The sequence below is a fragment of the Sporothrix schenckii genome (genome assembly GCF_000961545.1).
Source record: "Sporothrix schenckii 1099-18 chromosome Unknown Cont48, whole genome shotgun sequence".
NCBI classification, from domain to species: domain Eukaryota; kingdom Fungi; phylum Ascomycota; class Sordariomycetes; order Ophiostomatales; family Ophiostomataceae; genus Sporothrix; species Sporothrix schenckii.
The window spans coordinates 1858393-1882510 of record NW_015971149.1 but is presented as its reverse complement, the minus strand read 5'-3'; the positions used below and the strand labels follow the sequence as shown (position 1 = coordinate 1882510).

The window sequence follows — 24118 nt, the reverse complement described above, 5'->3', positions numbered from 1 at the left end:
AGGGCACTCAACGCCGAGCGGCAACCCCACAACGGTGCCTGGACTGCCCTGTCTCGCCTGTATTCGTACACCGCCCTACAGTAAACTTGCTCACTTACAGAGCATCTCATGCACATACTCATCTCATTCTCATTCTTATTTTCACGTCACCGTTGCACAACTGCATATAGACCCATTCTACAATGTTGTTCAATATTTGTATTGTTCAGCGTTTTCTCTCTTTTCCGTCCTTTCACACCTGCAGACGCCAAAACCAGCAAAGTAAGCATATCCAGCCTACCACCAGCAAAATGCGAAATCAGGGACAGCAAATGCATCCTGCAACCTGCAAACCTATGCCCATCTATACAGCCGTCAAAGGCCGTCCAGCACTGCTCAGCTCTGCCCATCATAGACTACGCCTTCCTATCGCTTTCGTCCGTGACGTTGGACGTTGTCGTGGCCAGCGACGAGACCGTCGAGTCGGGCTCGCCGAGGCCCAGGCCGTGGAGGCTGCGCTCGCGCTCGCGGTCAATGTCCAGGCTCTCCTTCTCGCGGTTCTTCTTTTTCATCGAGAACCATCCGGTGCCCTTGAGCTTGCCGCCCTCGCTCTTGCCGTTGCTGTTGCCGTCGCGCGACGACTTGGACGGGCCCAGCGACGGGCTGCTGGTGACACTATCCGCGCCGCCGCCGCTCGTGCTGACACTGCTGGCCGCCGCCAGAGGCACGCTCATGCCCGTGCGCCGGCTGCTCGCCGCCGACAGCACCGACTCGTCGCCCATGTCGTCAAAGTCGCCAAAGCTCGACCGCTGCTCCGAGACGCTCGCATTCTTGTCGGAGCCGGCCATGCTGCCCGCGCCGCCGCCCTTGGAGCGTCCGATGCGGCGCGGGAAGCTGAGCTTGCCCGTGCTGTCCTTTTTAAAGAGCTTGAGGAGCGCATTCTCGCTGCTGTCCTTGGACGACGACAGCATCCCGACGCTGTTGGGTTCGGACGTTGTGTTGGACACGACGTAGTCGAGCGAGTCGCGGGACTCGGACACCGACACCGACGCCTGAGTATGCACCGACAGCCCATCACGGGACATGCGCGAGACCGACGGCGAGTCCTCGACCACCAAGCTCGGCACGCTGGTGCCGGCCGTGACCTCCGTCGAGTCACGGTGTTCCTTGGAGGCGGTCCTCTCCTTGTCACGGCCCTTGGATTTGTCCTTGCCCTTGTCCTTGCCCTTTGGTTTGTCTTTGGCCTTGTCCTTGTGGTCCTTGTCCTTGTCGCCTTTGGGCCGGAAGATGTTGGCCATGAACGTCGGCGCCGCGGGGTTGAGCGTCTTGTTGACTTTAGGCACTGGTACAGGGGGGCGGCTGCCAATGACGCCGACCTGGCTGGGCGACGTTTCCGGGTTGAGCAGCTCCTCTTCGTCGAGTATCTCATCGTCCGCCGATGCGAGGTTGGTTTTGAGAGCCGAGGGTGATCCGTGAATCGACGGGCGTCGCGATGGGTTGCGGCTGGGCCATGCGTTGTCCGGAGGCCACAGGCGACTGGCCTTGCCAAGGCCCGCGCCCGCCGCACCGTTGTCAACGGGCGGACCCCAAATGGAGCCGCTGTCCGTCGACGGCCGAGGCATGTCGATCGACGCCATGGAGGCCGGTCTTGGGCTGCTGGTATCGCGATCCGCAAAGACATTGCCGCCGCGCGCGCCAAAGGGAAACAGGTTGCGCGCGGAGAATCCGCCCGCCTTGTTGATTGGCTGGCCATCCGGACCGAACTGATGCTCCATGATCTCAGGGCCTGCCGAGTTGCGATTGAACATGCTCCACGCCGACAGGCTGATTCGGCGATTCTTGCTGCCTTCGGCGTCTTCGCCCTGGCGCGGGAACGACTGGCTCTGACCATGCTTAAGGGTGCCGAGTGCTGGTCCTTCTTCGGCTGCCTTCGCTGCGCGGGAGCGTTGGAACGAGAAGAGATTGAATCGCGTACTGCTCGCGGGCTGGCCGGATACGGTAGCTGGGTCGGCAGTCGGCGAAGGGAGGGCGCTCGTCGGCGGCGGGCGCCCGTCGAAGCCCTCGATACCGTACGACGAGAATGGTAGGTTTTGCGACGATGCGTGTGGGCTCGAGAAGATGCTCTTGGACCGGTGCGACGAGGCTGGTGACTGGGGCCCGCTAACAGCACCGGCTGCAATCGATTCGGGGAACGTCCTGGGCGAGTCGGTGGAGGTGAAACCAGTGGTGTTGTTGAGTGGGTTGCTGCTATTGCTGCTGTTGTTGCTGTTGCTGTTTTCTTGGCTTCCGTGGCTACTGCTGCTATCGGTTGCCTTGTGGTTGTTGTTGTTGCCGTTGCTATTCGTGAAGCTGTTGAGGCTGCCGAGAATGTCGGGAGACTGCGCGTCCAAGGGAGTGAACGGACTCATGGTCCGGACATTCAAGGACGGGCTGGGCGGTTCGTCGTCTGCAAAAATGTTGGAGGGCAAAAGAGAGGTAGCCGACGGGCTCAGCGGAGCGCCCATGGTCAGCGCCTTAAACCCGGCGTCGGCATCCTCGGGGCCCGGATGATCTGCTGATGAGCCCATGAACGGACCTGTGAGAAAGCCACCCGATTGCGTGGGTGGCCGACCCGAGCTGACAAAGGGCGGCGTAGACGACGGCGGCAGTCCATTGAGGTCCGTGTGGGCAAAGACAGGCGCCGGCGTCGACACGGCACCGCTCGACAACGGGTTGCTCGCCCGGCGCTCTTGCTTGAGATGGGTCGGGTGGCTCGCCGCAGTCGGGTCGTAGTCGTAGATCATGCTCTGTGCCATGCTGGGCGGGCTCATCATATTCGGCATCATGGGCGGGCTGGCTGCAGGGTTGTAGGCGCCGTAGTTGGGCTGCGGGATCTGCTGCATCTGGGCTGACAAGACGAGGATATGGGCATCGAGGCCGTCCCGCCGGCGGTTCTCGTGGTTCAGACGGCCACGGTACTCGTTTTCCATCCGCTGCAGCTGGCGCTTGAGGGCCATGATCTCGTTTCGCATGCCCGGGTCCTCGCCGTGGCTTTCGAGTTTGGTGCGTTCGTCCTCGAGTTCCTTGACGAGACGACGCTTCTCCTTGAGCTCGGCCTCCAACTTCGCGCATTCTTCTTGCACATTTTTGTTGCTTTCGCGTAATTCGTTGACTTTCCGCTGGTACTCTTCGTCGAGCTCGGTTCGCTGTTTATTGTAGTCCTCCTGATTTTCGCGCATTTCCTGGATCGACTTCGTCCACTTTTCGATGCTGTTGCGGATGCGCTCGAGCTCGGCGGTTTTCTCCTTGAGCCGCTTTTCCTTCTGCGCCCGGCGCGATATGGCGTTGCGCATGGCGCGCTCGGTGGCGCCTTGCTCGCGTTTCAGCTTCTCCGTTTGCTCTTCTTTCCGCTTATGCTCCTTCCGCTTGGCCTGTTTTTCCGCCTCCAATTCGTCTATTGTTTTCTTCATCTCCTCTTCTTCCTTCGCACAGGCGGCCGTGGCCTCCTCGGTTTCTTTGCGGAGCGCCAGGTACCGCTGGTTGAGCTCTGCCATCTGTGCTTCCGTCACCCCCGTCTCGTCGTCGGCGGTGGGCGCCGCCGCCGCTCCATTGAACTGCTGCTGCTGCTCTAAGCTCGCCGTCGATGGCGAGTGTCGTCGATTGACCGTGTTGCGGCGCGAAGACGGTGCCAGCGAACCCAGAGATGTGCCTTCTCTCGAGAGCGCCTGCGGCGATTCCGACGGAAGTGGCTGGGCGACACCGAATGTTGACGTGACGAACTGCTTGATCGATCCATTCTCGTCCGTGCCTGTCGCGGCCTCGTGCTGTTTTGAGGCGGAGGCAGCATCGTCCTCGGTAAAGTCGGACGGGAGGCGCGAGGTGCCGAGGCGTGGGCGGCCATCGGAGCCAAAGGTGCGGAGACGGAGAACACGGCTGCCGGCTTGGAAATTGTTGGCGCCAACGGCAATGATGCGGACATTGTAAAAGTGATTCGGTTTGAGGCCAGAGACGGTGATGAAGGTATCGTGACTTGTCGCGGATTCGCCCACTACGAAAAAGAACGATTAGTAAGAGAACCAGAGAAGACGAAAGTCCATGTACATGGACGGGCCGAGCTTCCACATACCATTGACGCCGTTCACCTGGATCACGTATTTGTCGACATGGCGATTTGATGGTGGGCGCGTCCAGGTGATGGTGGCCTTGTCCACGCCAATGGCCGTCAGCGAAACGTCGGGGGGCGCAGGAACGTCGACGCCTAGAATATCGATGAGCTCGGGGACCGGTTTCCAGAGGGTTTGCAGACCCCGACGCAGCAGCCTAGAAAGAGGGAGAACAAAGAGAGTTAGCAAACGTGCTCAGCGATGGTGGGCCGTTTTTACGTCTGCCTGAAGGCGGTGCGCAGGTCGGCGCCAACGGCAGTAGGCAGACGTAAGAAGCGGCAGGTAGCCGCAAGGGGCAAGAATCCGAAAGACGGCAAGGGCAAAGACGGATAAGCCGTACCAGACAGCAGCCGCGCCGGTGAAGAGCATCCTAGCATTCGTGAAAAAGAGCCCGCCGAGGTGGTAGTCATTGATGAGGGCGGTGGCGATGCCGGGCAGCGCTTCGAAGACGGCGGCGGTGCGCTCGGGCGCGAGGGAGAAGAGGAGGGCGAGGCAGGCGAAGACGAAGAGCACGTTGAGCTGGATGATTTGCGGATCAACAGCCCAGATGAGGACGGCGAGGGAGCAGAGGACCAGCGAGGAGACCAGCGGCGTGTTCGTCCATGTAGCCCATAACATGTCGGGACGCACAAGAGGGGGCGTTCGGGGAGGAGCACATGGGGTAGAGGGGAGGAGGAAGAGGAAGGATAGGGAGGGGGAGGGGGAGGGGGGAGGGGGGAGGGGAGAGAGAAAAGAAAAGTGAAGAGCGAAGATGAGAGAATGCGAGAGCGGTGGTTGGAAACGGCGGCGACGAAAATCTGAAGCGACAAGGGGCTGTAGTGCGAAGAAAAGCCCGAAGAAACGGGCTGTGGGAGGGTGCGCCAGAGGGTGCCACAAGGTTGGGGGGTCGCAGCGGGACGGCGGGTCGTTTCTGGTTTTCAGGAGGTAAGGTGGGCAATCAATCGAGCTGCGATCGGGGAGGGCGGGAACGCGGCAGCCGACAATTGAAATGGTGTCGAGAGGAGAGCGATAAAGGTGAAGCTCGAAAGAGACAGAAGATGCGATGTCCGCAGTCGAAACAGGTGGCAATAGCGAAAGACGAAATGAAAAATACGTGCTATATTGATGACTCGTCTGTGCCAATCCAAATTAAAGACATACGAAAAATAAGCAGAAAAAAAAGACATAAAAGAGCCTCCTAAAGTTGACAGGGAGGAGACGAGAGGCAAAAAAAAGGCCTGAGCCAGTGCTCCAAAAAAAATTCAAGCTAAAAATGTTGGACAGGGTGGAGGCGGGCTTGGGCTCTAGTTTTGCGGCGCCTATGAAAAAATGGGCATAGGCCCAAAAGGACGGGATTGGGGGCCGTTTTTTGTGACTGTCGGAGAGCACTTGAAAGACGATGGAATTGGAGAAGTTGAATTTGCAAGACGCGATGCAGATGGTCAACAAAATATGGCACAAGTCGAAGAAAGGGCAGCCCGGAATAGGCGGAAAGAGCGTGCACCAAAAAAGAAGGATCAAGCAATGGCCTCACGCAGCAAGGGAAGGATTGACCGTTGTGCCCAAACGAGTTATTCCATGAGTTTGCAATCTTGCCCGTTTGGGCGAGATTCACTTGACTAAGTAAGGGGGGTAGGTGCGCGCTGACGGGTAGGGAAGGAGGTGCCGGGCGGCAGTCGTAGGATTAGGAAATACCGGACGACAAGGCGAAAGGCGATTAACTTCCGGGGAAGGCAAGAAGTAGGGGGGCGGTTGCCTGTGTCTAGAGGCCGGGCTTGGGCTTCCAGTCCTTAGTCCAACCTCCTTGTCTCGCCTTGAATCTGGCCGGCGTGGGTCTTACTAAAAATCCATTGAGGCGGCAGGTGGCCTGAAAGAAAGAATGCGAGGAGAGAGAGACGCGCGAGACCCATAAAAGATGGGAGAGCGATGGGAATAAGACAGGACAAGAGACTGGGCGCCGTCCGATGCCGGGCAGACGGTGGCAGAGCCGGCATGAGAATACGCGGAAGATGGGGAGTATCACGTCTTTGGGGCCGTTGCGGCTGATCCAAGCATGAAGGCTAGATATCTTGTGATGGAGCACGCGAGCAGTGTCCGTCACAAATAAAGGATCGCGAGAGGATCGAGAGAGGAGCGCGATGTGCGGCTGGCATGAAGCACATGAGTTGATGCGCTGGCCTTGGCTCGCTTGATCCCGTCCTGTTTCTGCGATTCGTTTCTCTCTACAATGTCTTGCAAAGGCACACTGGCTCAGCATGTATTTCCTTTCCGGGCACTTGGGCGCATAATATACAGCACGCCCTGTGGTAGCATGTGCCGTGTCAAACGACATGCACATGCACATACACGGCACACGTACAAATATTCCGTGCCAACGACACGCTGATATATATCTCCGCACACAGCAATACAGTGCATCTGTGCTCAGTACATAGGTGCTCAGTGGAGCGGTGTATTTGTAGTTGGAGAGTGTGGTCCACCAGCTCTGCACTTTGTCCAAATCCAATCTAAACTGCCAGCGATCTGCCCTACTCCTCGGCACTTAATATACAGGGCTCACGGTCTGGGCATGCAGCGTTCCAGCGAGACACAGGCTCTCCACTCCGCGTGCTTTTTTGCAGTTGGGGCATTTTGTTCGCCGTTTTGTGATGTAATTGCGCTTTTATGCTGTGTGGGCCATTGTTTCAAAAAGACGACCGCTGTAGGCTGCAGGACGAAGAATGGCAATTAACAGGCAAGGTACGAATTAGGATAGGTCGTATTACGACGGGAAGGAGAGGGCAATGGATCAACGGCTGAATCACACAGCGTCGTATTCACTCTCGCAGTGCAACTTTGGTACGGCATGCACGAGAAGAGAAAGTCGTAGCGTGGCAAATGAGATTCAGAGCAGAATTTCTGCCTCGCGCGGAGAAATAGGCGTGGAATAGGGAGAGGTAATTACTTCGAGCCACTCGCTGTCGGCAGAACAGCGGGTTCCAGATCGTGCAGACGGCTCTCGCCTTTTTTGGTTTATATTGAACAAAAGCTTGTCGAAAGCGCCATAGCGTAGCACGGTGCAATCTATTTGCGGCACAAGCACCGGCGCATTAACTATCTTCAGCAGGCGCAGCCTGTCGTGATTATCAAGAGTGCGCCGCGAACGTTCACGTAGCAATACAGAGTTGATTACATCACATGCCCGTGAAATAGAACAGACGCTGGCGGCTCCCAGTAGACCCGGCCACAGACTTGCCTCGGAAGCAACGTTGGTTTGTAATGGCGCGAGAGCAGACCGACGAGGAGAAACGGCGTCCAGGCGTCCTTCCGCACGCACGTTGCCATGTGTGCCGTCAAGTACCAGCTTGCCAACGCAGCATCCCCTCCTTTGCAACCACACTAAACCACTGAAAGTGTAGGCGATCGTATCAGAAATAAGAAACAATCGACAAAGTGCAGCGCATGGAGGGAAGGCGACAATGAATCGGAGAAATAAAAAATAAAAAATGGGGGGTTAGAGTTGCAGGATCGACAATGCAGCGCTGTTCGTCTAGAGCGCAAAAGCGTGAAACGTGTGAGTATGGCAAATGCCGTCGACCTATCAGGCGCTGATGCCCGCCCGTCGTTGCTGCACGTCGTCTAATCCGACCAGGGTTCTTATGTGTTCGAATTGGCGGTCAGCAACACAGGCAGAAATGGCAATTTGTGCAGGTCTGGTTTCTCGAGAGTCTGTTTTGTCAAGATCTACGAGCTTTAGTTAAGCAGACTTTATCTTATGGAATCGTATTTTTGTAGTCGATTACACTATGAGATCTGACATTGGATGAGAGGTTGTATGCTGGAGTTTTTGCTTTCGAACTAGTCCTTATGTTTCGTGGTTGTAGGTGAGCCTATGTTGTTACAAAGTTATGGTTGTCAACTCAATTAGTACAGACCCACATTTCAACAGTCAGTCTTTCGTGACACGAATCGAGTATTTTCGTGCTCACAAAGTAAGTAATTTCTTTAAAAAAAAAACCACTTCTTTGTAGTTGAAAAGCTTCAGCATCGACAAGCCGCCATAGCGGTTCCCGTCTGTGCAGTGGTGGCCAGAACATATACCGAGAAATGATACTACACAGCCACGAACAATTTACAGGACCTTCAATATCTTCAAATACCACGTGATCAAACTTTCCTTGTTGTGTTACACCGTTGTGCTCCGCAGTCGCCGCACGTTAAGCCTCTTCCCGTCCCAAAAGCCGATGTCGCCTACGGAAATACCCAACTGTTTCCGTACTCACCATTTTTGGTAGCTCATGGTATGTCGGGAGGGCGGCGATCAACACCCCCTCACTTGCCCATCCTGAGCGGCTGAGGAACTCTTGTTGAAGAGTGCGGCTCAGTGGTAGTCACACCTGCCCTGTATTTCGTCTAACTGCTCTGATCAGTCGGAGCAGATGCCAATGTAGTGAACCAATGAGACACACTGCAAAGCGACACGAACGGCCGGCTCTGCTGCTGTTCGTCCGTCTCGTCAAACTGCCGTAACATCCTTCTGAAAAAAAAGAAGCTTAATCTGGCACGAGGTTCTTTCAACCGTACTTTTCCGGCGTGGCTTGCCATAGGGATACAAACGGCAATGCGAGTATGCTATGAACAGCTTCCTGCCTGCGGTGCTTCGCCGTGTTTACAGTGAACCGTCGTCAATATCTGCGATCCACACTCGTCGTCTGTTGTATTCATTACAGCCACTTATTGCAGCACCACCTCACCTTCCGCTTGCAGCTGTGCCTTGCAGCCATGTCTCAGCCAGTTTCGTCTTGCGAGACATTTCCTTGTCCAGAGTCCTCTCCACAGGTACGGAGTACAGGCAGCGTCTCGTACCTGGAGAAAGCCGCAACGGTCCAATGGAACCAGTAGACCAGTTCGCCCCATGAAGAATCTCCGAATATGCAGCCACGAAATTACGCCGACGGAAAGGCGTGTCTTTGGTCTCTGTCACTCTGTCGTAAGTTTGTCTCCAAGGTGAGCCATTCCCGCAACGGCACGTTGGCGTGCAGCACACATTGCGGTGCAGAAGCGAGAAATTCTGTCTCGGAGCCAAAACATGTCGCCGTGTTCGTCTCGTTGAGCCGTCCGAGCCGTCTTCGTAACGATGGCATTGCCACTCAAGTCGACAGTAGACGACCTGTGTTGAGGTCGTTAAAAGTATTGTTGTTTGCTGCTTAGTACATCGTAACAACATGCCCATCTCTTGTCACCGCCGCCAGTCATGACGAAGCCGCGACAGGACGTTTCCCCGCGGCATCATCATCGTGTATGCCAAGCAAGGAACGGGTGCAGGTCAGAAAAGAAGCTACCAGGGCGCCTTTCGGCATTCGGGAAACAACCGGCAAGGCGGCTCTTTTGCCTTAAAAGGAGAGAGCCGCCAGGCTAGCTGGTGAAAAAGACCAGACCAAATACGACGTCCGTTTTAGGGCAGGTGATTGGGGGTGGAGAACGGCTTGACGCTGGCGGGAATGGTCATGGGGTGAAGGCATGATGACCAAAATATGGTGGCCCAGTCAAGAAGATGCGCAGCGCATGTCTTCGACGACGACCGGACTCTTCCTGTTGAGCAGAGCTCGAGTTGCGCATTGTAATAGCCTCGCGTGCAAGCTCTTTCTCTTTATGAAATACACCACGTGCACTTTCCCTTAAACTGTGGCCTGCTTTGTTCCCACCTGCCGTACCCCAGCGATGATTGAACGTGTTGAGGCAGGCGCGAGTGGTCCTATTTTGTTGGGGTCTGGCGCCCCAGCGATGTGCCCCAGCGCCCAATGTCATTCAAGCCCCCAAAACGCAACGGCGGTAGACCGGGGGACGGGCGACATGGTGAGCATGCCACCCATGCATCCCCGTGACTGTTTCTTGCTCCCTTTGACTCGACCATGAGGCCTGGTTTTGCGCGCCTGGCCCTTCCTTACCGTTGCAACGTATGCCGTATGCCCGAATGCTGATGTCACTACGTGACTACGGCAGGCACGGTGGATACCTAAGCAACTCGCGCCAAACTAAAGGCAGCAGGCAAGAGCGGCTCTCCGCATTTGGCGTCAACCCATCAAAATTTTTGTAGGGAAGCTGCAAGGCAGGAAACACGAGCCAAAATGAACCCCAAAGTCCGCCGCGCGACTCGCAGAAGGAGGAAGGCCCCACCGGCATGATTCGTCTTGCCTCCTGCTTGTCCCAGCCAAGGCCGGCCAGCCGCTTCTGACTTTCCACTTTCCCAATCCGATGTTGGCAGAGAAAAAGACCTCTGACCTCTGGAGAAAGAAAAAAGCAAAGCGTCATCCTTGTTTCCAATGCCACATGCCCAACCAATACGTCGTGCCACGCCCACCGGCCCTGTCCTTGTGCCTCGCTAATGTCCTGGATGTCCTCAACATCTTTTCCACTCCTCTCCCCTCTCCGTATTCCGCCCGGCTGAAGCTACTGCTTTTTATTTCTTTTTCTTTTTTCTTTTTCTTTTTCTTTTTCCTTTCCCCCAGTACTTTCTTCTGTCTCTGACTTCATTTCCTTCGAATTCTCAACGTCTCCCTCGCATTCTTGCAATCCATTCGCGGGCCAAATTTGTCCCTTGCTTCTCCTCATCCTCGGCATTGATCTTCATTACCTGTTGTCCAGCCTTGTTGTTTTCTCGCCTCTTCTCGCCGTCGCCTTCTCAACGCGGACCTCGGTATCGCAGCATTCTCTCCACCGACAGCGACGACATCACGGGCATGAGAGGACGAGGGCGTCTTTTCTAACTCTCGAGTGCCTTTGTCGGGTACCTTTGCAGAACATTGAACCTGGAAACATCAAACATCGAAACAGTACCGACAGCTCCTCTCGTCGACAACCGTCCCTCCGAGGCCGCGCTTCCTCGATTCGCCCCGGCGCCTCGCGTGCCTCTCGTCTCTCGTCTCTCCACCCTGCCCTGCGTTCTCCTCCCCCACACAACGCCATGCAGTACGTGCGCAACTTGAGCGACTCCGTGTCGACAGCATGGAACTCCATCAACCCGGCCACCCTCAGCGGTGCCATCGACGTCATCGTCGTTGAGCAGGAGGACGGCACTCTGATGTGCTCTCCCTTCCACGTGCGCTTCGGCAAGTTCTCGCTGCTGCGGCCCTACGAGAAAAAGGTCGAATTCAAGGTCAACGGCGCCCGCCAGGACTACTCCATGAAGCTCGGCGAGGGCGGCGAGGCCTTCTTCGTCTTCGAGACCACCGACGACATTCCCCAGAGCATGCAGACGTCGCCCATCTCCTCGCCCGTCAGCAGCCCGTCCCTCGGCCCCCAGACACCGCCCTCCAGTGCCACCGAGGCGTCTGCTCTGCCGTCGTTGCAGGAGCCCTCGCTGCTGGCTCTGGACATGGAGTCGGGCAAACCGCGCTCTGCCACCTTGACGTCCCGCACCGCCCCCAAGGGCATCGTGCACTCCTCTACCGCACAGCAGAAGAACGGCCTTCTCACCCCGCTCTCTGCCTCTCCCGAGATCTACGCCGGCCGTCCGCGGTCGGGCGACTGGGGGTCGCTTGCGCAGCGGTCACAGAGCGACGACATCCTGCGCCAGGCCGCCCGCCAGCCGTCCCTCACGGCCGGCGAGTCGACCCGCGCCGAGTCGGTCGAGCGCGAAACGAGCAACGGCAGCCCGAAGCTGTCGGAACGCTCGCACAGCCCGCCCCCGCTGGCCCCCGCCGAGGCCATTGAGCGCGCGATTGCGCTCTCCAAGGAGCTCGAGTCCGTCAACATTCCCAGCCGCGTCACCGACTCCGGCGACCTGATGCTCGACATGACCGGCTTCAAGAACAGCGAAGAGGAGGCCCTGCGCGCCGAGGTCCTGGCCCGCCGCGTGCTCGCCAACGAGCTGCAGGGCAACTACGACGTCGGCGCCCTCTTTGGTATGGACGAGCAGGGCAACCTGTGGATCTACAGCAGCGAGGAGGCCAAGGAGGCCGCCATGCGCCGCGTCATGGAGTCCTCGGGCATGAACCGCAATCCCGCCGTCGCCATCGACGCCGCCTCCGACCCGGGCTACCAGAGCGACGACAGCGCCAACTCCACGCCGCAGCTGAAACCCGCGCACCGCCGCTCCGAGTCCGACGTCGGCCAGATGGGCCAGACCACCCCCCCCCTCGTCCCCGGGCCCTGTGGCCGCCGTCGGCGACCCCAACCGCAACTACGCCAAGACGCTGCGCCTGACGAGCGACCAGCTCAAGGCGCTGCGCCTGCAGCCCGGCGAGAACACCATGAGCTTCACCGTCAACAAGGCCACCTGCTCGGCCTACATGTACCTGTGGAAGTACGGCGTGCCCGTCGTCATTTCCGACATTGACGGCACCATTACCAAGTCGGACGCCCTGGGCCACGTGCTGAATATGATTGGCCGCGACTGGACCCATGCCGGCGTCGCCAAGCTCTACAGCGACATTGCGGCCAACGGCTACAACATCATGTACCTAACCAGCCGCTCCGTCGGCCAGGCCGACTCCACCCGCACCTACCTGGCCGGCATCCTGCAGAACGGCTACCGCCTGCCGCGCGGCCCCACCATCTTGTCGCCCGACCGCACCATGGCCGCCCTGCGCCGCGAGATTTACCTGCGGAAGCCCGAGGTGTTCAAGATGGCCACGCTGCGCGACATCCGCAACCTATACGGCACCAACACGCACCCCTTCTACGCCGGCTTCGGCAACCGCCTGACGGACCAGATCTCGTACCGCACCGTCGACGTGCCGCGCAACCGCATCTTTACCATCAACGCCAATGCGGAGGTGTCCCTCGACTTGCTGAGCCTCAACATGCTCAAGCTGACCTACGTCAACATCACCGAGGTCGTCGACCACTACTTCCCGCCCATCAGCACGCTCGTCAAAGGCGGCGGCGAAGAGTTTACCGACTTCCGGTACTGGCGCGACGCGCCGCTGGAGATGGACGAGTTTTCCGACAGCGAGTCGGACGACGACGTGGACAACCACCGGCACCACCGCGGCCGCCCGCTGCCGAAGCGGCGGACCAGCCGGTACGACGAGGTGGAAGAGGAGGAGGAGGACGACGACGACGACGACGAAGAAGACGATGACGAGTACGACGACGAGGAGGAGTACGACGACGAAGACAATGGCGACATGGGCGACAGTTATATGTCGCGCAACTCCATGGACGACTATGGCGAGGGCAGCGTGCTCAGCGGCGACTTGGAAGGCGAGGGCGACGTGGAGGACGAGCGCATGGGCGGCGACCCGACCGTGCAAAACGTGCAGAACGTGTCCATTGCCTCCATCTCGCGCGACGAGCCTCTGCCGACGACAGAAGGCGACGACGACGACGACGAAAACAAAGCCGAAGGAAACGAGCCGCAGCCTGCGCACCAACCCGCGGCTGCGACCGACAACAAACTCTCCTCGTCCGCCTCGAGCTCGGCTGCCGAAGACGTCGACGCCGAAGCCATTACGGGCGTCAAGAATCTGGTCATTGACCGCCCGACGCCGAAAGAGTAAAACCGCACGCTGCCATCTTTCCGCACAAGTTTTGCACCTCTGGGCTTTTGCCTGCTTGCTCTTTTAGACAGCATTTGCGCACACGCATTTCTAGATACATTATTTGACAAGAGGTGAAGGAGGAGGATATCATTGGCGATGCACATGATCCACATCATTTTTCTGTTCTTGTCTAGTCTTTTTGGGGACTTGGACTGTCTTGGGACGATATGACATCGATTCTGAGGAACTGCATAGCGAGGCGTTTTTGTTTTTATGGGTTTTTTGGTTTTTTTTCTTATTGTGTCATTTCAAGACGCCTTACCTCACCTTTGTTAATTGAAATAAAAATAAAAATAAAAACAACCCAAAATGAAAACGCAAAGTTGCGAATGTAACGGGCCAATTGTCACTCGCGCCGCCAACGTTCCATTAGGCAGCCGAGCAGCCGTCCTGAGTCACGGCCGGCTGGGTTTGGCCGAGGATGTGATTGTGACGAAGAGGGGTTTAGAGCGTGTTGTGGCCGTTTTGCAGACTCAGCTCTTTCAAGTATAATTGATTCGATCAGGGGACAATCATCAAGCAAATTCGAGCTCGACTTCGAGCTCGAATTCAACAACCGTCCACAATGGCCACGTCGAAACCTACTTCTGACACGGCATCTGCCTCTACCGGCGAGGCTGTCCCCGCTACTGCTCCTCATGCCGCGGCTGCCAACGAGGCAACGGCCAGACCCCAGGCACCGCTCATAGCGGCCGACAGAGTAGAGCTGTGGAAGAAGCATTCGTACTTTGAAACGCTGCCCGAGGACATTGCGCCCATGCGCCAGCTGCTACGTGACTACAGCCTCATGCCGGCCGACGCCATCGATGCGCACTTGTACGCAGTCCGCGACAAGCTCTGGTCGGTCTACCAGTACCCGTGCATTGGCCGCTTTGCGTTTCTCAGCCTCGGCATAACCAAGTCGCCGTACTACCAGGAGGCCGTGACCCGACTGACGTTGGCGTCGGCCGCTCTCAACCATGAACGCCTGCTGGACCTTGGTTGCTGCGTCGGTCAGGTGCTGCGCCAGATGGCACACGACGGCGTCGATCCTCACAAGTTGTCCGGGGCCGATCTGCACCGCGAATTTATTGACCTGGGATACGAGATGTTTGGCGACGGCGCGGGCGAAAGCGGGGAGACAGGGGCCGATGGGTTCACGTTTGTCGCTGGCGACATTCTGGCCGACGGTCCGAGTCCCTTGGACGCGCTCACGCAGTCCGTCACCATGGTCCACGCCGCCAACTTTTTCCATCTCTTCAGCTGGAACGACCAGGTCAAGGCGGCTGTACGGGTTGTGCAGTTCTTGAGCGATGCCCACACGTCCAGCGACACGTCCACGGGCAGCGCGGACGACAAGGCCACGGGCATTTCTGTCTTTGGCGCCCAGCTCGCGCACCGCGTCCCTGGTGAGCACCGCATTGTACCGCACAGTCCACGAACGCGCTACCTGCACGACGCAACGACCTTCCAGAAGCTGTGGGACGAAGTGGGCGCGGCCACGGGCACACGGTGGCGCACGGCCATGGTACCGACCGCGAGCGGCATTGGGGAGGCGTTGACGGGCAGTCCAGACGTGATGTATGTGAGGTATGGCGTGTGGTGTGCCTCTGGCAAAGGATACAAAAGGGAGCAAAAAGAGTGAAGAGAAGAGGGGCGACGAGGGCGGGGATGAAGTCCAGGTTTAATTAGATTAGAAATACGACGTACTGTGGTTCAACATGGAAGGTACGATGAACAATATCTGACACTTTCGCCAGGCACGACCGAGATATGTGCCTGCCTCATTTGTTTTGTCCGGTGCTCGGCCGAGATGTCATGACCACCAGCCTTCCGCCCACTAAGACATACGTAATAAGGCGCTGTAAATTAACACACGACCACGTCGAACAGCGCATGTAGCTGGCAATACAGTTGTCCCGCAGTGACGTGCTTCTGCTAGACTGTGCCGATAGGAGCGGGGCTTTGTGCGACAAAGGGTCGAAAACAGCCTCATTACGACGAGCAAACATGAAACTGTGTCGCCGACTGCTCTCCGTCTGTTGTATGACCATCCACCGACCTCTGTCCTTGCTCTGCCATACATCGATGTCCGCTGAGCTCCAGCTCCCATCCCGCAACAACCCCGCAAAGAACGGCATATATAACGACACAATAGCCCCAACGGAAGCAATTTATATCGCGACAACTCTCCACTCAACTCAACATCCACCTCAAAACTTACCTCGACCTCCACTGCGACGTCACCTTGCCTCGCTTCACAATGGCTGCTCCTGACTTTTACAACCCCCCGATCTCTGCGTACCCCTCGCCGCTGACGGGCTACGAGGGCAAGGCACCACTCGGTGACGAGAAGAACGACGACGGCAAGAGCCTCAAGAACGAACCGGCCGCCCGCAGCCCAGCTTACGACGCCTTTGTCGATCCCCTGGATCGTGGACGGCGAGGCGGATTGTGCGTTCCTCGAGCGTCGAGCCTTTGACCTTTTCTTACTGTGATTCGCCGTGGATCCTAACGTGAACTGCAGTGACGTCCACATCTACTACTTCCAGGCCAACCCCCAGCAGCTGGAGTACGCCCGCGCCCTCCACGAGCGCATCCGGCGAGAGTGTGAGCCTTCCTGCGCCCAGTCCACTCTTTGTGTGTGTGAGAGAGAGTGTGTGTGTTCCCAGCTAATGCCCCAGCCTAGTCCCTGAGCTTCGCATCTACCGCTTCTGGGACCGCCCCATCGGCCCCCATCCCGTCGCCATGTTCGAAGTCAACCTTTTTACCCCGGCCCAGTTCGGCGCATTCGTCCCCTGGCTGGCCATCTGGCGCGGCCCCTTGTCGGCCCTCGTCCACCCCAACACCACCGAAGGCGGCGGGGCGGCCGACCCGGTCGGCGAGATCGCCACGGAGCGCCGCAACCACTCGCAGCGGGCCATGTGGCTGGGCGAGCGCGTGCCGCTGGACTTTACCATCTTTGACAAGATGGCCATCAACGCGGCGGCCGCAGTCGCGTCGGGCAACCCTGCCGGCTTCAGCGGGGACAGCGAAAAGGCGGCCGCTGTCGATGCCATTGGTCAGACCTGAGGGAGTGGTCAGATGTTTTTGTGTTTTGTCGTCCTTGTATTTATTGGGAGTTTTATTTTATTTTGTTGACACTCGTGCCATGCACTCACACATCTTGACATACTAATGATGAATAATATACCACGCAACGTTACGGCTCCGTGGTCTTGTTCCCTGCTCTGTGGGATGCGAAAGTGTGCTTCTCGTATGTCTTCTATGGCACTTCGTCTCTTCTCGCTCCTCGAGAATCCTCAGCCCTTGGCACGGTTGGCTTGCGTTACAACACCAAAAACCCACCAGATCACTCCCTACCAACGGCAAGAGAAACCGCTGTCATCGGCTCAGCCAAGGCTGGGCGATAGCTGGGCGAGGCTCGGTGCTGTGCGCAACAGCGGTTAGCCTCGGGCTGGAGTGATAGGTCGTTATGGCTTGTATCTCATACAACTGGAGCGACAAGGCTTTGGGGGTGCTAGTACTGTGAGTTGGGCCTAATTGGACCTGAACAGGCCTGTGCCACACCGCCGGAACAGACGGCTGCTGTGGCAATCGTCGCTGTTAGGTATCTGGAATCAGTCGAGCGGCAGGTGTGATGGAGCGTGACCGCCATTCATCGCGAGTCAGACAGTGTACTCCTTGTCCCGAGTACGTAATTTCTCGCACGCCTGCCTAAACGCTGCGAACGGGAGGTGAGGAATTGGGAAGGGGCGGCAGAGATCGAAAGCAAGACTTGCCAAAAGAGGGAGGCAAAGGAAAGCGCGACCCACTGAACTAGCCTCATCTCGCCTGCAAGCGGGGGTCGAAACAGATCTTCCTTCCTGTTCGACGTCAACGACCGTTCGGAGAGGAAAGGGCGACGCTAATTAGCGGGAAGCCCGTGCAAGGGCAAAAAATGGATGTGGGAAAGAGCGAGAGACGCCGTACGTTTCTGCACGAACCATCCAATGGCACCTGCCCCCAAAACCCCAGAGCGCACTGCAGTCTGCAGTCTGGCCACTTCAATCCATTTTTTGGCATCCAGCATTCGACTTTCTGCCTCATTGTCTCAAATGTGTGCATCCCTTTTGCTCACCGACTCTTGCAGCCACCGCACCCAGCACACGGCCCACAAGTTGACCGCCGACCCGCCCATCACACGCGTGCACGTATCAGACCGCTTTTGCATTTCTGCTCTGCGCTCTACCGATACAGGCCATCACTGGATGCGACGATTATCCGACCGTCTTTCGATACTGTCTTCGATACTGCCATACTTCGTACTGGACTGCACGTCAGCCGACGTCACCCTCGAACCTTCAGCTGTTGTGTGCGGAGCGCCCATGGTCACGGCCCGTCGCCCGTCTTAAACACCCCGATTCCAGCCAGCCGCGCCCTTCGTCTTCGTCTCGGACGCACTCGACCTGTTTCACTTGCTCTTTGCATGACAGCTGTTCGCCACACACAATACTCCAGCTTCTGGACTGCACACGCCTCGACCTACGTCTCTTTTCCTCTCGCCAGCCGCAGCTGCTCTTTTGTTCGCCGTGCGCATTGGACGCTTCTGCCTGCAGCTTTTTAGCTGTCACTTGGCTCTCGAACTGCACGTTGTGCGTCAGGCCAATCACCATTTTTTCCATCACAGAAAACACCTTTCGTGACTACCAAGTTGTGTGCTTTGTCGCTGCACCAACCAGCAGCCCTTGCCCTCCCGTCTGGCTCCCTTCGGGCTCTCGCTTGCTGCCCGGTCGATCCCCTCAACCTTCTGCCAAAATGGAGTCCTCGTCCACAGACGATCCTCCGCCTCCATTTATCAACTTCCTCCCCAAGACCCCGTCAGCCACCTCCTTTTACGAGATGCCGCGCGAGCGCCGCCTCAAGCTTCTTGTCGCCGCCAACGGCCCCAAGGAGGTCGCCTACGCCCAGACCATTGCCGTTCGCCTCTCCAAGGAGCCCAAGATAACCGTCAAGGTCGTTGTCGACGAGCTCACCCACCGCCTCGCCCAGGAGTTTCCTTGCTTTGCCAACCGCTCGCTGCACCCCCCGTCCCTATCCATCGAGACGGACTACTTCAATGGCGCTCCCAAGCGTGATGGTTCCACTGCAAAATCTACAGGTGCCGGCGGCCACAGCATACCCAACTGCCAGTCGAACCGCGAAATCGACTGCGCCCAGCGCCGCGCCTTTGAATTGGTCGACTGGGCCGATCTTCTCGTGCTCGCGCCCATTGACGCGGATAACCTCGGCCGCATGATGGCCGGCATCGCCGATACCCTCTTGCTCGAGGTGCTGCGCAGCTGGGACGCCTCCAAGCGCATCCTGCTCGTCCCCGGCATGTCCACCCACATGTGGGAAAACCCGGTAACCAAACGACAGATCAGCAAGCTGCACCGCAAATGGTACTGGGTGCGCGTCCTGCCGCCCATTCTGTGGCACTACAACGCACCCTCGCCTTCTGGTGACGCCGCCGGCAACAGCGCCGTGTCGACGCCCGAGAGTGCTATTCGCACACATTCGCAGCAGCAGGAGCAGCAGCAGCAGAGCAAGCGCGTCGTCCAGTGGTCTGGCTTTGCCGAGCTGATTGGCATTATTAAGAACCATGCCGACTTGCTGTCGCTCGGCCACGACGTCGACATTGCCGCGCTCAACGGCGGCCGCGCCTTTGCGCCCGACTCGGGCTTCTTGTCCGCGGGCTCCAAGAAACGCCTGCCGCCCGAGATTTGGTCCATGATCCTCGAGTACACGGGCGACTGGGAGCTGGCCGCGGCCCTGGACGTGTTTACCAAGCTGCCCATGCCCGCACACTATGGCTGGCGCCGGCAGCCGTCGCACCCGGACGACCCGCTGCAGGTCTTCATGCACGAGCTCGAGTGGACGCTGCTGACCGCCCAGACGGACAAGATCTGCCAGAAGCTGTCGGAGGCGCCCGCGACGATCCACGACCTGTCCGCGCTGGCGATCAAGCTCATCTTCAAGTTTTCGCTGACCGACGTCTTGACCTACGTCGAGGCCCACTGCCCGCTCGTCTTCCGCAACTTTGACGGCAAGACCGTGCCCACCAAGGCCTCGGCGTACTTTGGCAAGACGGAGATTCTCGACTGGTGGGTGCGCAGCCCCTCGTTTCTCGAGAAGCAGTACGACGCCGAGGCCCTCGACGGCGCCTCCAAGAACGGCTACGTGCACGTCCTCGAGTGGTGGCGCCGCTCGGGCCTGCCCCTCAAGTACACCGAGGCGGCGCTCGAGCAGGCCAGCGCCAAGGGCCACGTGCGCGTGCTCGAGTGGTGGCGCGAGGCGTCGCTCGCGAGCCCGCCGGGCGTCGTCCTCAAGCCGGGCCGCGCCCTCATCTGCGCCGCGCAGTACGGCCGCGTCGACGTCATCCGCTGGTGGGAGGAGAGCGGCGTCAACGGCGGGCACCAGGACGCCATCTGCAAGGTGGCCTCGCGCTGGGGCCAGGTCGAGGTGCTGGAGCTGTGGCGCGAGCTGCGGGGCGACGACAAGATGGTCTTCAACCACCAGGTGCTTGTGGAGGCCACCATGCACTCGCACCTGGCCGTGCTGGACTGGTGGAAGGGGTACGCGCACGGGACGCTGCCGCGGATGAACGGCCGGCGCGCCAAGCAGGTCGAGTACCGCACTATGGACATTGAGGAGGCCCTCGAGGACGCGCTGGGCGACCCGGCCGCCGTTCGACGCTGGTGGGCGACCAATGGCTTGAACCTGGGTCTCGGCACCAGCGAATGGATGAAGGCGAGATACCTGTAGCGCATTCTCCCCCTATTTACGACACACATTCACACACACACAACTATACCCCGAAATTGGCACGAAATTGAAAACGGGAACCGGAACGGGAACGGGCAATGGGACTTGGAACATAGGACACGGAGTTCATCTTGCAGCATTTACACGGACATAATGCTTTAAAGCTTCGAAAAATGGAAAATTGGGAAAATATAACAAAATTGGACTTTGCTTTCGGTCATTTCAAATAATGGAACGGACTGCAAACTATGATGGGTATCAATTGTAAATCAGTCATGAACGCTGCCCGGTTGCCAATAACGCGACTCTACGGCTTACTTGACCACCACCCTCTCTCCGCCTATCCCCCTATGCCGCCATGTACTTCTCTGGCACGCTAGGAATCAGCTTGCGCAGCACCTCGATCTTTCGTGCCTGCTGCTTGTGCCGTGCCTCGGCCGCGCCTACGCGTCCGTCCCGCCGCCGCTGCTGGCCGTACACCACTGTGAAGTCGGGCACCCGTTCTCCGGGCAAAATTCGACTCCGCGGGGCGAGTGTGCAGTACTACGAGGTCAGTTAGAAGACAAAGACGACAAAGACGACAATACAAGGATCATCACAGTTGTAGGGAAGAAAAAGGGAACGCACCCTCCCAATCACGGCTCCGCTGCCGATTTGGCTCCGGGGGCCCACGACGCTGCCCTGGCCCACCACGACACCCGCCTCGAGCGCCGACCCCGTCTCCACGGACACGTAGTCCCCGAGCGTCACGCTGCCCTCCGGTGACGGGAAGCTGCCCGGGACGGCCACGTTGCTGTTCGACGCCGAAAACGCCGCGCCGCCGCCCACCACAGCGCGCTCTTCCACAATGCAGCGCCGGCCAATGTTGACGGGTCCGCCCTTGGCGTCCAGCCGCGCACGTGGATGGATGACCGAGTCGCCGCTAATGGTCACGGGGAACGTGCCGACAACGTACACGGCGTCGGCCATGACAACGGGCCCGCCGCCGCCGCCGCCGGTGCGGTCCGTCACAAAGTGGACGGGCGTGGGCGGCGCCGCGGGCATCATAGACTGTCGTTTTGACATGGCGCATGCAGTAGAGGCGTGTATTATTAAATATAACTAAAGCCGAAAAGGAAGAAGCACCAAGGATGGCCGGAGTCTGTAAGCAGACACACGCGGTGGTGATCGTTGCGCTGTTGTCAAACGTCTGAGCTGTGGACCGCTTCAGGGTCAGTTCCGTCGGGGTGGGTCCTTAGATGCTCAGGGGGAATAGCCAATCAGCGCGCGGCTGCTCTCAACTCCTCAGAAAGTGTCAAGGTTGGCCCAACCGGACGACCCGGGCCCGTATAACGACGACGCCGACATCAATTGCATTCAAGACAACATTCGTTAAATCGACTGAAATTTAGTGAAAATTAATACATGGTTTATTTGTCTGCAACTGTTCCCTATGCTGTACATATGTGACATCCACGTATTAGCTTTCAAGCTGCGCTGATTGGCCTAGTAGGTCCCCACAGTTCCCTTCACGTGACCCGCAAGAGAGAAGTTTCCCGGCTCAAGTGGTGTTTCCCCCATTCCCATCACAGCATTTTTGCTCGCCTCTTCCCGAATCTCCACGATACGGACAACGGGGCGACTTCGAGCGCAGAAAAGTCCCTCTTTCACATCCGCCGTACGTCAGTCGCTCTTCCGGACACATTCTGTCCCCCTCCACCGACTTTCCGAGTGCAGGCCCATCCATTGGCTTGCTTGTCTACACTCTGCTCAATTGAGCAGCCGAGCGATTTTCCCGCCACTTTTCGTGACCACCGACACCACTGAAACCGCCGCCGCTTCCCCCCTCGACGACACGTCGGCCCGAACACCCATCATGCTCTCCCGCAGCGCATCCGCCGCTCCCAAGGCGGCGTCCGCCGCGTCGGCTGTCGCCCGCGTCGCCCCTGCCCTCTCCTCGACTGCCTCTACTACCTCTTCCTCGTCGACATCGTCGTCTTCATTACCGGCCCGGCGGCCGTTCTCTTCGTCGTCGCGCCGCTCGTTCGCCACGGTGCAGGATGCCGCGCCTGAGGCGCCCAAGAAGCGGGTGTACGGCGGTCTCAAGGACCAGGACCGTATCTTCCAGAACCTGTACGGCCGGTACCCGCCGGACCTGAAGCACGCAAAGAAGATGGGCGACTGGCACAAGACCAAGGAGATTATCCTCAAGGGCCACGACTGGATCATCAACGAGGTCAAGACGTCGGGTCTGCGCGGCCGCGGTGGCGCCGGTTTCCCGTCGGGTCTGAAATGGGTACGTCCGTTTGGGTTTTGACAACATGCATGTATTGCACAATGGAGAACCTGGAGCCACTCACAACTAACACGAAAAGTCGTTTATGAACTTCAAGGACTGGGACAAGGACAACAAGCCGCGGTACCTCGTGGTCAACGCCGACGAGGGCGAGCCGGGCACATGCAAGGACCGCGAGATTATGCGCAAGGACCCGCACAAGCTGGTCGAGGGCTGCCTGATCTCGGGCCGCGCCATGAACGCCACGGCCGCGTACATTTACATTCGCGGCGAGTTCATCTACGAGGCCGAGGTCCTGCAAAAGGCCATCAACGAGGCGTACGCCGACGGCCTCATTGGCAAGAACGCCTGCGGCTCCGGCTACGACTTTGACGTCTACATCCACCGCGGCGCCGGCGCCTACGTCTGCGGCGAAGAAACGTCGCTGATCGAGTCGCTCGAGGGCAAGCCCGGCAAGCCGCGCCTCAAGCCGCCCTTCCCCGCGGCCGTCGGCCTGTTCGGCTGCCCGTCGACCGTCACCAACGTCGAGACGGTCGCCGTTGCGCCGACCATTTGCCGCCGCGGCGGCAGCTGGTTCGCCAGCTTCGGCCGCGAGCGCAACCAGGGCACCAAGCTGTTCTGCATCAGCGGCCACGTCAACAACCCGTGCACGGTCGAGGAGGAGATGTCCATCTCGATGCGCGAGCTGATTGACCGGCACTGCGGCGGCGTGCGCGGCGGCTGGGACAACCTGCTGGCCGTGATCCCCGGCGGCTCGTCGACGCCCATCCTGCCCAAGGCCATGTGCGACGACCAGATCATGGACTTTGACGCGCTCAAGGACAGCCAGTCGGGCCTGGGCACCGCGGCCGTCATTGTCATGGACAAGAGCACCGACGTGGTCCGCGCCATCAGCCGCCTCAGCCACTTTTACCGCCACGAGTCGTGCGGCCAGTGCACGCCGTGCCGCGAGGGCAGCAAGTGGACGGAGCAGATCATGTCTCGGTTTGAAAAGGGCATGGGCCGCGAGCGCGAGATTGACATGCTGCAGGAGCTGACGAAGCAGGTCGAAGGCCACACCATTTGCGGTACGTCCCCCCGGTCTTTTCTCCCCCATTTACACATTTACACACGCCCCCCTTAAATTCACACGGACCGTTCATGGTACATCATACTGACCGTTTTATAGCCCTCGGCGAGGCTTTCGCGTGGCCCATCCAGGGCCTCATCCGCCACTTCCGGCCAGAGCTCGAGGCGCGGATGCAGCAGTTTGCGGCCGAGACCGGCGGCGAGGCGCTGGCCGGCGGCTGGACGCACGACGCACGCAAGCAGGGCCACCTCATTGCTCCGGGTCAGTAAATGTGCGTTGTGCGTGGAGGGTATAACGGAACAAGGAGCAGTCGACGCCGGCCAAAATCAACCTAAAAAAACAAAATAATCATAAAAGAAAAGAGACAGGGAGCGGAACGGACTCA

General features: G+C 58.6%; 8 protein-coding genes across 8 annotated transcripts; 5 read left to right on the top strand and 3 right to left on the bottom strand.

The window, feature by feature from the left end:
- Nucleotides 1-395: 395 nt before the first annotated feature.
- On the bottom strand, nt 396-4739 carry SPSK_00663 (fibronectin type 3 domain containing protein; the record flags this gene model as incomplete). The annotated part of the gene is made up of 3 exons (XM_016727613.1): nt 396-4006; nt 4085-4278; nt 4462-4739. 3 exons carry the CDS (start codon nt 4737-4739, stop codon nt 396-398), a joined length of 4083 nt encoding a protein of 1360 aa, XP_016584445.1.
- A 6304-nt stretch (nt 4740-11043) lies between these two features.
- On the top strand, nt 11044-13582 carry SPSK_00701 (phosphatidate phosphatase LPIN; the record flags this gene model as incomplete). Its single annotated transcript, XM_016727650.1, has 2 exons — nt 11044-12179; nt 12205-13582. The coding sequence occupies 2 exons, from the start codon at nt 11044-11046 to the stop codon at nt 13580-13582; spliced, it is 2514 nt and encodes an 837-aa protein (XP_016584444.1).
- Nucleotides 13583-14189: 607 nt separating this feature from the next.
- SPSK_00845 (uncharacterized protein) lies at nt 14190-15248 on the top strand (the record flags this gene model as incomplete). The annotated part of the gene is made up of 1 exon (XM_016727791.1): nt 14190-15248. The coding sequence occupies one exon, from the start codon at nt 14190-14192 to the stop codon at nt 15246-15248; it is 1059 nt and encodes a 352-aa protein (XP_016584443.1).
- A 618-nt stretch (nt 15249-15866) lies between these two features.
- On the top strand, nt 15867-16675 carry SPSK_00881 (DOPA 4,5-dioxygenase; the record flags this gene model as incomplete). The annotated part of the gene is made up of 3 exons (XM_016727827.1): nt 15867-16057; nt 16131-16211; nt 16288-16675. The coding sequence occupies 3 exons, from the start codon at nt 15867-15869 to the stop codon at nt 16673-16675; spliced, it is 660 nt and encodes a 219-aa protein (XP_016584442.1).
- A 1271-nt stretch (nt 16676-17946) lies between these two features.
- On the bottom strand, nt 17947-18258 carry SPSK_00944 (uncharacterized protein; the record flags this gene model as incomplete). Its single annotated transcript, XM_016727885.1, has 1 exon — nt 17947-18258. The coding sequence occupies one exon, from the start codon at nt 18256-18258 to the stop codon at nt 17947-17949; it is 312 nt and encodes a 103-aa protein (XP_016584441.1).
- Nucleotides 18259-18400: 142 nt separating this feature from the next.
- On the top strand, nt 18401-20389 carry SPSK_00736 (uncharacterized protein; the record flags this gene model as incomplete). Its single annotated transcript, XM_016727684.1, has 1 exon — nt 18401-20389. One exon carries the CDS (start codon nt 18401-18403, stop codon nt 20387-20389), a length of 1989 nt encoding a protein of 662 aa, XP_016584440.1.
- A 348-nt stretch (nt 20390-20737) lies between these two features.
- Nucleotides 20738-21454, bottom strand: SPSK_00891 (dynactin 6; the record flags this gene model as incomplete). Its single annotated transcript, XM_016727836.1, has 2 exons — nt 20738-20932; nt 21017-21454. 2 exons carry the CDS (start codon nt 21452-21454, stop codon nt 20738-20740), a joined length of 633 nt encoding a protein of 210 aa, XP_016584439.1.
- A 790-nt stretch (nt 21455-22244) lies between these two features.
- On the top strand, nt 22245-24002 carry SPSK_00756 (NADH dehydrogenase (ubiquinone) flavoprotein 1; the record flags this gene model as incomplete). The annotated part of the gene is made up of 3 exons (XM_016727704.1): nt 22245-22664; nt 22744-23731; nt 23833-24002. 3 exons carry the CDS (start codon nt 22245-22247, stop codon nt 24000-24002), a joined length of 1578 nt encoding a protein of 525 aa, XP_016584438.1.
- Nucleotides 24003-24118: the final 116 nt, after the last annotated feature.